This window comes from Hypanus sabinus, chromosome 6 (genome assembly GCF_030144855.1).
Source record: "Hypanus sabinus isolate sHypSab1 chromosome 6, sHypSab1.hap1, whole genome shotgun sequence".
NCBI lineage: Eukaryota > Metazoa > Chordata > Chondrichthyes > Myliobatiformes > Dasyatidae > Hypanus > Hypanus sabinus.
The window spans coordinates 90,419,059-90,437,270 of record NC_082711.1 but is presented as its reverse complement, the minus strand read 5'-3'; the positions used below and the strand labels follow the sequence as shown (position 1 = coordinate 90,437,270).

Below are 18,212 nucleotides of genomic sequence, written 5' to 3'. Positions count from 1 at the left end.
TCGCACCAGCAGCTCCGCATGCTGTTCTGCCGTGAGCGTCTTGCAGTCACAAGCTCGGACGAGTGTCTGTAGTGCTCGGAGAAACTCAGCGCACGATTCGCCAGGCCGCTGTTGCCGGGTAGCTAAGCGATGTCTTGCGTAGACGGTGTTCACCGGCCGCAGGTACTGTCGTTTGAGGGCGTCCAGTGCCCCTTCGTAGGTCGGCAGGTCCCGGATAAAGGAGTAAACTTTGGAGGAGACCCTCGAGAGTAGGATTCTGTGCATAACGGCGGGTTCAGTCGCACGAAGCTCCGCCAAGTACGATTGGAAGCATGCAAGCCAGTGTTCAAAAGCGAGAGCTGCGTCAGGGTCTTGAGGGTCCAAATCCAACCGGTCCGGACGCAAAACGGGTTCCATGTTTTAAAACTTCCAGTCAATAAAATTGATGCACCATCAATAACTCACACTGAGACGTAGGCGAGATATCGGCTTTTATTGACTGGAAGAAGGAACCAGGAGTGAGTGTCTATCATACAAGGTCCTGGAGACTGAGGCCGATCTTCAGGCCGCAGGTCTCCTTTATACAAGGGCCTGTGGGAGGAGCCACAGGAGCAGTCAGCAGGGGGCGTGTCCCAACAGGCACATAGTTCACCACAGAAGGGAAGCCCCTTTCTTTGAGCATTGATGGTGGAGGAAGGGAAGATCTGATTGTTAACTTCTGGAAGGGAAAGGAGGTTGAACGTTCAACAGTCAAGTGAGTCAATGTGGAAGAATAAAGGATTATTTATCTGATAAGACCAGAGTTACTAGTACTTTTCCATTTTGACACTTCAAGTTACGAAAATATGAAACTTCCCTATTCTTCTGGTGTTGCTAAAATTTTGCACGTCGTCAACCATAAAAGCAGTCAAAACTAGCTGGTGAAGGGTCACCAAAAGGGTTAATGAATTAAGTAGCTAAGTTGCATTTTTCTATTTGAACTTTGTAACCTAATGAACTTCTGAAACCCAATGTCTTAAGCTTAGACTTACACCAGACAAACTGTTATAATCAAGACACAGCACTGAGTGCAGAAAAGAGAAACATACGTTCATATGACTTTGTTACTGTCTGCTCGATGATTAAAAATACCTTGTGTAATGTATGTACATACCTATTTGCTCCTGTGTTTTTTGTGTTATTAAGACTAATATTACTAACACCTTGTTTCTGTACTGTATAAAAAGAAGGAACTTTACTTTCCAGGATGCCCGGATTGCGAGGCGGACTCCCCGTGATATATCTTGTAAAGAAAGTGAGTTTGATCCCAGTCTTCTCGGAGTCCACGTTTATATGTCTGATCAAGATAGTTAGTTTTGCTAACAGTCAACAGCTGAGGCTTAGGAGGTTAGGGAGGTTCAGCTTGTCACTGAACACTCTAATAAACTTCTACAGATATACTGTAGAAAGTATTCTGACTTGTTGCATTATGGTCTGATACAACAGTTTAAATATACAGGAAAGTAAGTAACTGCAGGGTGTAGTGGACTCAGTCCAATGCGTTATGGGCACATCCCTCACAACCTTCAGTAACTACAGGAGGTGCTGCCTCAAGAGGGCACGTCCATCTTTAAAGATCTCCACCACTGGGGTTATGCCATCTTCTTGCTACCATCAGGAAAGAGGTACAGAATCCTGAAGTCCTGCATCACAAAGTTTGAGAACAATTATTTTCCATCAACTACTTGGTTCTTGAACCAACCAGCAAAACCCTACTCACTGCAGTTCAGCAATATCATGACCATATTGATCACTTTGAAAAACCTGGATATAATTTATGTTTATGTTTAATTTACATCTTAACAAACATAATTTTTATGAAGTTATGTGCCTGTGATTCTACTGCGAGTAAGATTTTTTCATTATGCAGAAGGGTAGATGACATAAACTCAACTTTGACTTAAAATCCATTACAAATTTCCTACCAATTTTCCCCCCTAGTGTGTCCTCAGCAGTACATGGGGGACTATTTTCCCAATTGAATGATCGCACTTTATTTTTTCTTAAAACTAACTGAACAGATTCTGTCATTGGACACTACAAGGTATTCTTTCTGTCCAGCACTGCAATGGCCTCTTTAATCAATATAGCCATTCTCCCACATTCTCTTTTACCTTCTTTACCTTTTCTGAACACCTTTTAATAAAGAATATTTAGCACCCGCACCTGTTCATACCGTATTCCACATTTCTAATTGCACCCACAGTTCTGCAATTGTTTCTAATATACTTCCAGTCATGATATGCAATTCACTGTAAATCTGTTTCGGGCTTTGTGATCTCCTATGTACACTGGTCTAATCTAAAAAAGTCATTCATTTTTCTGGTGCCTTTTAAATCTCTAAGTTTTATTATTATTTTTTATTCATCTCAATGCTATACCTGTTTCCATCCATCTGTCCAATTAAACATCTCTACACAACATTAATCCCACCTCTGTTAAAGTCCCACTTCCCTCAGAAAAGACCTGTTCTACTCCAGGGAACTGAAGCCCATCTCCTGCACCATCTCTCCAGCAATGTGTTTATCTTCTCCTACTTCTATAGTTGCCAAAATATGATTACCACTTTTGAGACCCTACTTTCTAATCTCTTTCCTGACTGCTTTAAATCTGTCTTCTGAGGTCTTCTTCTTTCTTGACATGAGATACTGGCACACACCACCATTTCTGACTCACTCCCATTTTTCCTGCAAACTTCCTCGGTGATGTCCTTTAGTCTGACACGAGGTGCTATCAATAGAATTATCCCTTCAATGCCCACATTGAGGAGCTCAAGGCATAGCTTGTCAAACTTCTCTGGAGTCAGCTTGTTCAAAATTCCACTGACTTTCCTGAAGTTTCCACCTTGTTCTTCTTTCTCATTCAAGGTGTTGACTCACATTGACAGGTATAAAAGTATGGAAACACCCAAACTATGGAAGCTATGCCACTACTTCTCTCATCTTCACTGCTCCCCTTGAATAAGCTTTTCACCAAAAATGCCATGTCCTGGACTGAGCTCAGGAAGAAACTATATTCTTTTCATTTGGTCTTGAAGTTCACCATGTTACTGGCATCTTTCCCAAGTTGCACACCCATATTTAACTCATTGTGTCCAATGTTGCCTCTCTCCCCTTACAGGTAAATCTACATGCTTTTAGTTTAGTAGTTCAATTCCCTTTCTTCATTTGCTCTGTCCCTTTCTCAATCAATCAATAGATTGGTAACTGAAGATTTTTTTTTTTATCATTTCTACCCTTGTCCCTGATTTCCACTCGTCCATAGGTAGAATAATAGTGGCATGGTTCACCAATAGACCAATAATGCTCTTTTTTATTTTTAATCTCTAAATATACTTCAATTAAATTTAACAACTGAACCATTCTAGGTTCCCATCCATTTCAGTGTGAGACTCTAAGCTTATTTATGTTTGGAGAGTGTCATCACTACTTATCACCAGCCATGATGTTGAAACTCACACTGTTAATCTAAAGAGCCAAAACATGGGGATGGTGATCACAGAATATGGAAATCATAAGGCAGCAATAAACATAATTAATACCTGTGATGTGGCTTTCCATGCCAATCTGATTGTCATGTTTGCTGTACGTACCATCCGCCGCCAATGAACAACAGACTATTGCCATCCAGTTGTCCACCATTAAAAGGAGCATCTCATCTGAAGCAGACAGACTCCTTGAAAACATTTTTTCAAAATGGTACCACTACATAATGAGGAATAAATACAATCATCTCCATTGTGAGAGTGTTACCCACTCCATCAATCCAGGTGGAATCAATAGAAGTCAAAGCTGTTGACTATGACTGAACCTCTTATGTGCATGTATGAATATTGCCCCCATGATATGCCCTTTCAGGATGCAGGAAGAAGACAGGAATGGATTGCTTAAATGAATAATTAGCCACGAATGTATTGAACTGTCATGAAGACTCGAAGAACCAGATTTCCAACATCTGTTCCTATTTTCAATGTTTCTATAATTCCCTAAAATGGGCTTCTTCATACTTTCTTAACCACTCTAACACAGTCAATATTGGTGCAATATTCATTTTCAACCCCGTCAAAACACAACCAAGATCTTCATATGTTTCTGAGGCATAATTTCTTTCAATTCCTTCCAATTTCCATATTCTGAATCTTGCAATACAGACAAATATCTAAATTGGATACACTGTTAATGCTATTCATTGTCCCTCAGCATCTTTTGTCCAAGATAGAATCTCATAGTTTCATCTCATTTCATTTCTCTGCTTAAAGGTGGCACGGAGATTATATGAGTTAGATTTACTGCAGCATCAAACCATGATTCAGTAATGACTGTGGAGTCATTATGTGAACTGAACTGTATGGTGTAATGTGATACATTAATAAACTGACAGGTCGTTATGTGCACCAGCAAACATATCAGTCAATAACTAATTTATCAACCTGTATGTTGATAACAGCATTGAAATTTATGCATTCACCAAACTGAGCACTGTGCTAAAGAGATAAGACAAATGCAAAGATAAAAAAAAGTTTACAGCTATACTGTGACTTGGCATAGACATGCTTCATTGTGACTTTGTCTGCATGCTTACAGTCAACTGATAAGACTTCCAGTCAATTGTGAAAATTATTCTGTTAGTACACTCAAACACTTGAGCTTTTTGGAACATAACTATTTCCCACTTGAAACATATACTCAGTGGCCGCTTTATTAGGTACCTCCAGCACCTAATAAAGTAGCCACTATATGTTCTGCTGCTGTAGCACATTCACTTCAAGGTTTGATGTGTTGTGCATTCAGAGATGCTCTTCTGCACACCACTGTTGTTATGCATTATAGCCTTCCTGTTAGCTTGAACCAATCTGCTCATTCTCCTCTGTCCACACTCATAAACGAGACATTTTTTCCCTCAAAACAGACATTAACTAGATCTTTGTTTTGCTTTTTCACACCATTCTGTAAAATTTGAGACTGTTTTGCATGAAAATCCCAGGAGCAGCAATTTCTGAGATACTCAAACCACCCTGTCTAGCACCAACAATCAAAGTCAAAGTCACTTGGCTAAACATTTTTCCCCATTCTGATGTTTGATCTGAAAATAACTGAATCTCTTGACCATGTCTGCATTCATTTATACATTGGGTTGCTACCATATGATTGGCTGATTGGATATTTGTATTAACAAGCAGGTGTACGGGTGAACCAAATGAATTGGCCACTGAATGTACAAATTTGCTACTTGAGTTCTATTGAGTCTAAAGGAAATCTTGAAGAAGAAAGTTGGGGAGAGGGGAGAAGAGGCAATTAAGAAGATGATTCATTGGAACGTGGAATAGATTATTTTACATATATAATAGTATGGGTAAAGAGTTTATAAAACATTATTGTGGTAATTTTAAAGTAGGATACCATCTCAAGGAGCATCACAAATGTCAATCTGATAACATTCTGTTAGATCAAAAATGGAAAGTAGTCATATGAATATGGAAGGTTATGTAAGTCATGAATGCAACGGTAGAAAATAATTATTGAACTCATTGCTCCACTTAAGTTCCTGCATGTCAGAGCACACATCCTCTCACTCCAACACTCTCTTTTCCTGCCAATAATACTAATTCATGAATTCATACAAATTTGTTGTTTCTGGTCATTGGGACACATCTTCAAAGCTATTGGTGCAGCAAAATCTCAAAAGAACTTACAGGGGAAATGCCAAGCATGCAAGGTTGATCAGAAAACTTCTGCATAAACTATTTGCTCTCAAACACAGGTTTTAGAATTAAGAAGGGCTACATGAATTGAGCAGAAGCCATGCAGACAGGAGAATATGCTACAAGAATGAAAAGGTGGAAACAGGACTCTCTGCCCATGATGCACCAGGACATTTCCTTCCATGTCTCAACATGGAGCCCTCTATAAGCTCTTTCTACAGTAGTTAGGGTTTCTTCTCTAAAGTGTACAGTTAATGGCATCTACAACTGAAATTGCAGATTAGGCTATATTGCTTTCAAGGTTTTTCTATTGACATAAACATACTGTATATTTAGAAAAGTGTGAAGTGATTCACTTTAGAAGGTCAAACTTAAAGGCAGAATAAAGGATTATTAGCAGATTTTTAACAGTGTGGAGGAACAGAGGATTTTGGGATTCATATCCATATATCCCTAAAAGATTCCATGTGTTTATACAGTGGTTAAAAAGTCATATGGTACATTGGCCTTCATTAGTCAGGGATTAGATTCAAGAGCCGTGAGATAACATTGCAGTTCTATAAAACTCCAGTTAGACTACACTTGGAGTATTGTATTCAGTTCTGATTGCCTCTCTATAAGAAAGATGTGGAAGATGCAGAGAGGGTGCAGAGAAGATTTACCAGGGTGCTGCCGGCATTAGAAAGTGGGTCTTATGAGGATAACTTGAGCAAGCTGAGCCTTTTCTCTTTGGAGTGAAGAAGGAAGAGAGGAGAATTGATAGAGGTGTACAAGATGATTAGAGGAAGAGATAGAGTGGATGGGCAGAGACTATGTCCCAGGGTGGAAATGGCTAATATAAGGAGGCATAACATTAAGGAGTTTGGAGGAATATATAGGGGGATATCAAAGAGAGGATTTCTGACACAGAGAGTGATAGGGGCATGGAATATCTTACCAGTGCTGGTGGTAGACGCAGATACATTAGGGATACATTAGGGACATTAGGGACACTTAAGAGACTCAGGTAGACACAAGCATGAAAGAAAAATAGAAAGCTATGTGAGAGGAACACACACAAAATGCTGGAGGAACTCAGCAGGCCAAGCAGCATCTATGGAAAAGAGTACAGTTGCTGTTTCAGGCCAAGATCCTTCAGCAGGACTGGAGAAAAAACGATGAGGATTCAGAGTAAGAAGGTGGGGGGGGGGGGAGGAAAAAACACAAGGTAATAGGTGAAACAGGGAGGGGGATTGGTGGGATGAAGTAAAGAGCTGGGAAGTTGGTAGGTGAAAGAGCTACAGGGCTGGAGAAGGAGGAGTCTGATAGGAAAGCGCAGAAGGCCATGGATAAAAGAAAAGGGGAGAGAAGCACCAGAGGGAGGCGATGGGTAGGCAAGAAGATATGGTGAGAGAAAGAAAAAGGGATGGAGAATGTTGAAGGGAGGGCATTACCAGAAGCTCAAGAAATTGATGTTCATGCCATCAAGTTGGAGGCTACTCAGATAGAATATAAGGTGTTTCTCCTTCAACCTGAGTGTGGTCTCATCATGGCAGTAGAGGAGGCCATGGACTGACATGTCGGAATGGGAATGGGAAGTAGAATTGAAATGGTTGGCTACTGGGAAATCCTGCTTTTTCTGGTGGATGAAGCATAGGTGTTTGGTAAAGCCATCTCCCAATCTATGTCGAGTCTCACTGACTACTTCATTGAGCACTTACACTCCGTCCTCCAGAAGAAGCAGGATCTCCCAGTGGCCACCCATTGTAATACCACTTCCCATTCCCATTCCAACATGTCAGTCCATGTCCTCCTCTACTATTGCAATGAGGCCACTGCAGGTTGGAGGAGCAACACCTTTTATTCCATCTGGGTAGCCTCCAACTTGATGGCATGAACATCGCTTTCTTAAACTTCTGGTAATGACACCCCTCCCCTTCCCCATTCCCCATCCCCTTTTCCATCTCTCACCTTATCTTCTTACCTGCCCATCACCTCCCTCCCTCAGGTTCTCTTCCCCCTTTTCTTTCTTCAATGGCCTTCTGTCCTCTCCTATAAGATTCCCCCTGCTCCAGCCACTTATCTCTTTCATCTATCAATTTACTTCACCACCACCCCCGTTTCACCTATCATCTTTTGTTTCTTCATCCCTTCCCCCCACCTACTTACTCTGACTCCTCATCATTCTTTCTCCAGTCCTGCTGAAGGGTCTCAGCCCAAAACATTGACTGCACTCTTTTCCATCGATGCTGCCTGGTCTGCTGAGTTCCTCCAGCATTGTGTGTGTGTTGTTTGGATTACCAGCATCTGCAGATTTCCTCTTGGCTATGTGGGAGGGAAGGGTTAGATTGACCTTAGAGTTGGTTAAAGGGTTAGTACAATATCACAGGCCAAAGGGCCTGTGTTGTACCTCTCTGGACTCTGTGATTCTACATGGATTTTGCTCTATTGTTTTGCCACCTGCCAATAAGCGGTAAATGAGGCGAGCATGTTGCTCTGCTGCAAACAGGCTTTGCTATGCCATGGGTTGCTTTCCTTTTGAGATACATCCTTATACTGCAACCAAAGTAAACTCTGCGTCTTCCAGTTCAGCCAAAGGCAATGAACAGAGCCGTGGTATCCCCAGTATCCATCACATTGCAGTGTGATATGCCAACTGCACTAAACATTTGAAAGCAAACAAAGTGATAGAAATGAGCAACAAGGATAATACTGTAACAATACCCCTAATATCTCCATCAATATCCATGAGCATATGTAAAGCATGCATGCAATGAAAGCCATACCATCAGATAAAATCAGGTACACATTATGAGTGATACAATGATACCATTATCCAAACCATTCTGTAGTACTTAGCAGGAGTCAAACCCCAATCTCAGCATCATGAGAGCTCAATTCTCTAATGTGCAGGAGAAGGTTGGTTAAGTTGCTGGACTAGTGTCCAGAAGCCAGAGCTATTAACTTAGAGACAAAATCAATAGGAGCTGAGTCATTAAGCAGATTAAAGGCCAGTTTTGGACTGTAGGATAATAATGGAAACAGAGCAGGGAAATCATTAGTGAAGGAGACTCAACAGTCCTGTGGCTTATTTGTGCTCCTACTTATTGTGACATCAAGGTCAGGCTCTGGTGCCTGGGTCCACAATTGTGCAAAAGAGTTCCTTTGTGAAAAGAGGGACATCCAGAATCTGAGCAGCATGTTGTACCAAGTTGATGCACGATGCTTCCCAGCTCCTGAATCGGAATGCAGGCTTCCTGAAAAGCTTCCCAACAAGCTAAGTATTTCACTGTGTGCATCGATCAGCTGTATCCTACATCATGCCTCTTCAAACTCCTCCAATCAACCAGCACCCACACTACCCTTGTTGAAGACTGTTCATGTGCATTCCCTCACCACAGGTAGATTCTGCCCTTCTACAATGACCTACAGTATCAGCATTTGAGCTGAGGATTCTGTATGGAATAAAGAGATAACTGTTCCTTCCTTCATTAACTTGCCAGCCTTGACTATCCAGAATGAAAAATGATGTGTTGTGGAGAAGGGGGGAAAGATCCTTATCCTGCCTGCACTTGTAAATCAGAAGAAATTATACATAAAACAGTGATGGGATGTGTATTATGAGAAGGAGAATATGATGATATCTTTGACAGTTTGAGCCTCACCACAGACTCCACGAAGGTTGGTCCGATCGTGGACACCACCATTACCTTTGACGAGGGCTCCAAATTGTGCCAACGCCCTCCACCATTCATTATTTTCTCTTGCTTTCTCCTGAGGGAGAGAGAAAACTGTGTCACTGGATATTGACCAGCTTATTGGACGATGTAGCTGTAAGAGTGGAATGGTTGGCAGTATGCACCAGTTATGAAATGCAGGTGGAATGTTGCTGCATTGCTGGATGATGCGCGTGTATCCTAACCAGCAGAAACTGATGGTAGCTCATTGAAGATGATGTAGTTCATGAGCAGAGCTCAAGGCCAGTGGTGTAGTTGGTAGCAAGTGATATTTAAAAGTGCATTCATCGATTTTCGCCACTCTTCTTAGAGACTTACCCTTTTGTCATTGCATCATATCCCTGGAGCTGGAATCTCCTAGTAAACTTTTATCAATGTCTTTGTATCCAGAGGACCACTAGTCCCCTGTGAATACAAGGCAATTCTGCTATTTTGTATTCCTTCTAGCTTAGTACCTGATAACCTTGAAACTCAGTCTCTACTACGTTGTGCCATTTTTCAATGTTTATTTCACATGTGTCAGCATATGCTGCACCCCTCCCTTCTATAGGAAGCAAATGTACATTTTAGCTGGGAATAGTCATTATGACTTTGCTTCCCCTACTGCTGGGACTCAATATTCAGCAGCGTGCTAAACACCATCTGGAAAAAATGAAGTCAGAGGGAAACGCTTCCTTGCATTTCAAGCAATGGGAATGCGGGAAACTAGCTTCTTAATCCCCTCAGTTATTTTCAAGGCTGTCAAAAGAGCCGCCCTGCTATTTTCAGCAGAGATACAAGATAGCAGTCTAGAACAGGAAAGTAATTTTTACCCATCCAGGCCCTGCATGTCAATTTTCCTGTTTATTTGAATATTTTAAAATATGTTTATAAAGGCAAAGTAGAAATTAAAAGTAATTGTAAGGACCATTTCACTGGAATTTCTGTCTTTCTCTGACTTTTACCTTCAAGCTTCATCAGTAAGTTATTGGATAACATCAGATGAATTTTGTGCAGCTGCTATTGACTTCAGTGCTATTGTAAAAATACCTAAACCCATAAGACTAACTGGGCTAAATCTCAAAAATATATAGTTAAATAAAACAATTAAATAAAAGTGTTGTAGCATTTCTAACAGCTCTTTGTTATTAGAATGGTAGATTGGTTATTTAATTGCTAGTAGAGATCACTTGGAGTCTAATAAATTAACTGAGGTGCCTGCCATGCCACCAGCCTTCAGAAACAAGTTTCCTGAGCATGAAGACCTCAGTTTAACTCTCTGCATTGTGTCTGTATCTAATTGTTATAATGTAGTGCTATCAACAATGTGAACCAGTAGCAACGACACTTTGAACCTCTCAAAGTCTGTTCCTGCATGCGAGGCTTCTCAAGAGAATATCAAACTCTTCCCTGAAGTACTTCTGAGGAAAGTTGTTGATGCCCTGCGGAGACAACCAAGGAAGTTGAAATTCTCTCAAGGAGCTATGAGGCAAACATTTTATTGCTTTTAGGCAATTGCCCAATTCTGTGAGGTTAGGTCCAGGCATGTGGGTTTCAAGCAAAGAACGGAAGAGCCCCATGCTGTGCATAGACCAGAAAAGCTGTGCTTGAGATGACACAAGAGACTAGACAAAGTCTATATATACACACACACACACACGCATACTGTATACTCCCCCACCCCTCCATATATATATTTACACACACACACACACACACACATGCATACTGTATACTCCCCTGCCCCTCTATATATACACACACACAAACACACACACACACACACACACACACACACATACACACACACACACACACACACACACACACACACACACACACACACACACACACACACACACACACACACACACACACACACACACCTTTATTGGGTACACCGGTACATCAATACAAATGTCTAACCAGCCAGTCATGTGGCAGAAACTCATTGCATAAAGGCACGCAGACATAATCAAGGGGTTCAGATTGCGGAAGAAATGGGATCTTCTTTACTTTAACCATGGAATATTTGTTGGTGCCACATGGGATGATTTGAGTATGTCAGGAACTGCTGATCTCCTGGGGTTTTCTGCACAAAGTTTACAGAGAATGGCGTGAAGAACAAAAAAAAAGCAGCCAGTGAGCAGCAGTTCTGTGGGTGAAAATGCCTTGCTAATGAGAGAGGTCGGAGGAGAATGGCCAGACTGGTTCAAGCTGACAGAAAGGTGACAGTAACTCAGATAACAAAGCTGTACAACAGTGGTGTGGAAAAGAACATCTCTGAATGCACAACACATCTAACCCTGAAGTGGATGGGCTACGGCAGCGTAGACCACAGACATACAGAAATATGTTCAGTGGCCACTTCCTATCCCAAATAAAGGGGCCACTGAGTGTGAGAGGGTAACCTACACATTATTCTTCATTACAAATTCTTTACTTTTGGTGTTTCCAGTGTGTACTATGGACTAATGTGTTATCTTAAGCAGGAGTAACAGCCATCAGACAACTCCTGATGCCGAGTAACTGCAAATTTCATGTTTCATAGTATATCAAACATTGCATAGAGGATGGAGCACAGAGGGACATAAAGAGCTGGCTCATCTGAATGATAATGCCTTTGAAATGTTCTCCCCATTGTACAGCTTAGGTAGGCGATGTGTCAATAAGGAATCATTCATAACAACTTATATAAATTATTAAATATTAGAAACAACTAATTAATTTATAAGCTGAAGCAAAACTATATCTGATGAAATTATAAAATGAATTGTTATTATAGAATTAAAAGTTCAATTGGTGTGCAGAACATTCTGTTATGACTTAACACTTGGTTTATACTATAATCTGTGATTCCATACCTCGATCATACCTTGACAAATTTTGCATTCGATCAGAACAATTGATATCAAATTGGCTGCCTAGCTTACACTTGAGAGATATATGATGTAAAATGCACGGCCAGCTTGCAATCATAACTGTCACCCGACATTCCTCCTCTTTTACCTGAGCTTCTTTACCAATATTATACCTTTATAAAAGGTCAGTCATCATATTTCTTTCTGAAGTTTGATAGGATGTTTTATTACTGTGTTGATGATTGGACCCCATTTTGGTACTTAAACAATTAATGTACAGTTTTAATTGTTGTGTTAGGTGGAACTGCAAGTGTTATAATACTCTATTCCTGTTGTCTGTTGTTCAGCCTGTGTCTGAAGAAAAAGCTGGGTTCAAATTAGTCAACTTTGTCAGCAGTTGAATATCTTTGCCAAATACTAAGGGTGCTGCAGCTGACATGGGGGATGCATCACCACTCAAACAAAATTCATTGTAAGTAATTATTATCAGCAGCGATATCAAATTCTTGGTTTGTGGAAGTTTGTTGCTGTTTGGGTGTCCGCCTCACTCAGCAAGATTCAGCCAGGTAAAATCCTGAGGCAAAAAAAAAGATCATACCCACAATTTCATCAATTAAAGAAGGAACTCCCTGGAAAAGTAGCAAATATTGTTAATGTAACATAACTAGGGTGTATCCACATTTTCAAACTGAAATCTATTAGTATTTTATTCCTATTTACATACCATCTTTCAGAAATAAAATACTTTAATACAGACAATGAGTAATATGGCATATGTATACCTCTTAAATTGTTTCTTCACCAGTTACATTAATTTTAATAATTGCTTCTTTGTACATGAGTTTCTTGTAAGCTATAACCGCTACACAAATAAAAGATTATTTTTCATTGCATTTGCTCTTTAAACCCATAAACAAGCAAGAGAGACAGTTACACATTAATGTTCATAGGTAGCTCAAATAACACTGGCTAACTATATACAGTACAAACCATTCATACAAATGAAGACAAAGATATAGAATTCATTGCAGTAACATAATTACAGTAACCGTTTTATTGGACACACTCAGCCAGAGGGGAAGTAAGGAGTGTCGCTGTGGTAATTGTAATCAGGACACACTTTCTGCACTAGTTTGTAATCTGTACTGTAGAATGAAATATAAATACATATGACTTTAAAAGGTTTGGAGCAGAGCCATGACACGTGGCTTTGGGTCTGCTCCTGGTAGCAAGTTTTCGATGGATCATAGTTACAAAGTGTAGTCTTCTTCGCCTTGTCTACTTTCTCGTACTCAATGCGGCAGTTAAATGTCTTTGAATCTTTGGCATCAATCACCGTCTGTTGAGCCAAGTCAAATTCCACAATTTTTGTAGGGGGCACCAGGCTAACAGAGACATTCCCCTGGCCGGTGGAATTGTGGCGGAAGTAGACACTGAAAGTACCATTCCCATGGTCCACTATTTTGCCAGTGATGAGTAAGTTTAGCTTGACAGTCTTGATGTTGGAATGAAAGTCTCCCCAGCCAAACATTTTCTTGAATTTTCCTGTTTTTACTATAGGGCGTCTCTTAGCACGAGGGTGGGGCTCCTTCTGATCTGAGGCATTTCGTAACCAATCCCAAATATCCTGGTCCGAATAAGGTACTGGAGTTTCATAGTGCAGGTCCACAGCAGTAGCATTCTCTTTGCCAGATAATGTCTGTGAAAGCAGGCGACTGATAGACAGATCTTTGCTACCTTCTGTCCATATGTGCTTTTGTGTGTTCTTAGGGCTGCCAGTTTTTAGAAGTTCTGATTTTTGAGGGTTATTTCCATGAACACATATTACCTATAATAATGAAAAAAAGAGTTAACAATGAATTTTTGTTTCAAACACATCAGAAATATGAGCAGATAATCTCATTTGCTATGCTGGTAATATTATTTTACACAAGATGGTAATTACAAAAGAGTTTGCATTTCAAATAGAACCTGAACAATTTAAATAAATACATAGAACTAGTTTAAATATAATGCATTGTTGTGCATTGACTTATCAAATATTATAAGATTCCATCTTACAGAGCAGTCCAAACAAACAGTAAGATAAAAAGACTGTTTTATTGACGGATGAGTATAGGCACAGGGATATGACAAACACTTTCCCCATTTACATTTGCACTTGCAGCAAGTATATAGTCATTAGCAAGCATTCATTCAATGATAGCAGTTTGAGCAGATGGTGGAGCTGCCCATCAGACGGATAGAGTGAGCCCTCAATCTTTTGACCCAAATGTGGTGACCAGATCTAAAGAAGTCCTAAACATTTGCTGAGTTAACGAAGTCTTGTCTTGATTAATAATCAACACAAGGTAATATATCGCTCAGCTGAATTCAAACCTGCATGTTCCACTTTGGAGATAAGCAACCTCCAGTCACATCCTGCTGGGAAAAATAGTGCTGCAAGAGCAATTTGTTGAGGCCATGATATTTTTCCTTCCACCCCACTGGCAAGCTGATCCAATCTACATCCTCAAAACTATCACACCGTTAGACATTCTAAAGCCAAAACCAAATAAAACTCATTCACATGTTGAACTAATTCAAATTGTGACCTGTGATTTGTGAATATCTGGCCTGCTGGAACTTACATTTATTAATGTGTCTAACATTTGATAATTGTTCACTAAACTTTGGCAAACATATTATAGAAAGCAGGGCACGTGAGGAGATATCAGTGCAGATGATAATAATCTTGCTCAAAAGGTTGATTTTAAGGTTCTTAAAGAGAAAAAAAATGAGATTGGGGTGGGGAATTGACAGAGTTTGGGGTCCATACCACTGGAGCACCATTGCAATGGCATAATGGCTAAATTCAGTGACCCCACAAAATTACACAATTAAAATTGTTGACGGTCCTACTCAAAGTCGTGACTAGCTGTGACTAGGTCTTAGAATAATAGAAATGTAGAAAACCTACAGCACAATACAGGCCCTTCGGCACACAAAGCCACGCCGAACATGTACTTACTTTAGAAATTACCTAGGGTTACCCATGGCCCTCATTTTTTCTAAGCTCCATGTACCTGTCCAGGAGTCTCTTAAAGGACCCTATCGTATCTGCCTCCCCACCATCATCAGCTGCCTATTCCACGCACTCACCACTCTCCGCATAAAAAAACTTACCCCTGACATCTCCTCTGTACCTGCTTCCAACTATGCCCTCTCATGATAGCCATTTCAGCCCTGGGAAAAGGCCTCTCACTATCCACATGATCAATGCCCCTCATCATTTTATACACCTCTTTCAGGTTACCTCTCATCCTCCATCGCTCCAAGGAGAAAAGTCCAAGTTCACTCAAACTATTCTCATAAGGCCTGCTCCCCAATCCAGGCAATATCCTTGTAAATCTCCTCTGCACCCTTTCTATGGTTTCCACATCCTTTCTATAGTTAGGTGACCAGAACTGTACACAGTACTCCAAATGGGTCTGACCAGGGTCCTACATAATCGCAACATTACCTTTCGGCTCTTAAACTCAATCCCACGGTTGATGAAAGTGCGTATGCCTTCTTAACCACAGAATCAACCTGCCCAGCCGCTTTGAGTGTCCTGTGGACTCGGACCCCAAGGTCGCTCTGATCCTCTGCACTGCCAAACATCTTACCATTAATACTATATTCTGCCATCATATTTGACCTACCAGAATGAACACTTATCTGGGTTAAACTCCATCTGCAGCTTCTCAGTCCAGTTTTGCATCCTATCAATATCCCACTGTAATCTCTGACAGCCCTCCACACTATCCACAACACCCCCAACCTTTTTGTCATCAGCAAATTTACTAACCCATCCCTCCACTTCCTCATCCAGGTCATTTATAAAGATCACGAACAGAAGGGGTCCCAGAACAGATCCCTGTGGCACACCACTGCTCACTGACCTCCATGCAGAATGTGACCCGTTTACAACCACTCTTTGTCTTCTGGATCCACAAAGCAAGGTCCCCTTGGATACAATGCCTCCTTGCTTTCTCAATAAGCCTTGCATGGAGTACCTTATCAAATGCCTTGCTGAAATCTATATACACTACATATACTGCTCTACTATCATCAATGTGTTTAGTCACAACCTCAAAAAATTCAATCAGGCTCATAAAGCACGACTTACCTTTGACAAAGCCATGCTGACTATTCCTAATCAAATTACATCTCTGTAAATGTTCATAAATCCTGACTCTCAGGACCTTTTCCATCAACTTACCAACCACTGATGTAAGACTCGCTGGTCTATAATTTCCTGGGCTATCCCTACTCCCTTTCTTGAATAAGGGAACAACATCCGCAACCCTCCAATCTTCCAGAACCTCTTCCGTCCCCATTGATGATGCAAAGATCATTGCCAGAGGCTCAGCAATCTCCTCTCTTGCCTCCCTCAATAGCCTGGGGTACATCTCAAACGGTTTTGGAGACTTACCCAACCTGTTGCTTGCAAAAGCTCCAGCACATCCTCTTTCTTAATGTCTATATGCTCAAGCTTTTCAATCCACTGTAAGGCATCCCTACAATCACCAGGATCCTTTATCATAGTGAATACTGAGTATTCATTAAGTACCTCAGCTATCTCCACTGGTTCCATACACACTTTTCCACTGTCACACTTGATTGGTCCTATTCCTTCACATCTTATCCTCTTGCTCTTCACATACTTGTAGAATCCTGGGGTTTTCTTTAATCCTGCTTGCCAAGGCCTTCTCATGGCACCTTCTGGCTCTCCTAATTTCATTCTTAAGCTCCTTCCTGCTAGCCTTATAATAATCTAGATCTCTATCATTACCTAGTTTCTTCCACTTTTTGTAAGCCTTTCTTTTCTTCATGACTAGATTTTCAACAGCCTTTGTACAGCACGGTTCCTGTACCCTACCATCCTTTCCTTGTCTCATTGGAATGTACCTATGCAGAATGCCACACAAATATCCCCTGAACATTTGCCACATTTCTGTCATACATTTCCCTGAGAACATCTATTCCCAATTTATGCTTCCAAGTTCCTGCCTGATAGCCACATATTTCCCCCCACTCCAATTAAACACCTTCCTAACTTGTCAACGAATCCCTCTCCAATGCTATGGAAAAGGAGATAGAATAGTGATCACTATCTCCAAAATTCTCTCCCACTGAGAGACCTGACACCTGACAAATTCATTTCCCAATACCAGATGAAGTACAGCCTCTCCTCTTGTAGGCTTATCTACATATTGTGTAAGGAAACCTTCCTGAATACACCTAACAAACTCTACCCCATTTAAACCCCTTGGTACCAGTATGTACCACGACCTCAGGCTGTTCACCTTCCAACTTCAGGATATCTTGGACACGATCAGAAACATTCCGGACCCTGGCACCTGGGAGGCAAACTACCATCCGCGTTTCTTTCCTGCATCCACAGAATCACCTGTCTGATCCCCTAACTATAGAGTCTCCTATCACTATTACTTTCCTTTTCCTTTCCCTACCCTTCTAAGCCACAGGGCCAGACTCTGTGCCAGAGGCATAACCACTGTTGCTTCCCCCAGCTAGGCCATCCCTCCCAACAGTACTCAAACAGGAGTACTTATTGTTAAGTGCAGTACTGAGTGTTAATGTTGCAGGTAGGATTACGAACAGGATAACTTTAGAATTGTTCACTGGGATTGTAGTGAAACTAGTTGCTTTCTCGATAAATGAGCTCAGAGGGACCTTCTTCAGCGATCAGTATTTCAATATTTTATCGTACAAAAATCGCACAATTATTCTGATTCAATCTAAAAATGATAGAGTGAGATTTACTTTCATTGCATTGTTTTGCATTGTGATTAGCACCATGATCACATGGACACCAAAATAACCCCAAGTTCATTTCATCTACTACCAAGTGAAGTTAAATAAGGATCTGCCAACATAACTTGCTCTGTTCAT

General features: G+C 40.9%; 1 protein-coding gene across 1 annotated transcript in view; it reads right to left on the bottom strand.

Moving 5' to 3' along the window:
- Window positions 1-12,955: 12,955 nt before the first annotated feature.
- Window positions 12,956-18,212, bottom strand: part of nxph1 (neurexophilin 1) — a 96,494-nt gene continuing 91,237 nt past the window's right edge. The window contains exon 3 of the mRNA XM_059972611.1: window positions 12,956-14,103. Within this exon, the coding sequence (XP_059828594.1) occupies window positions 13,342-14,103 (762 nt within the window). The 3' untranslated portion in view covers window positions 12,956-13,341. The remainder of the gene's footprint in view (window positions 14,104-18,212) is intronic.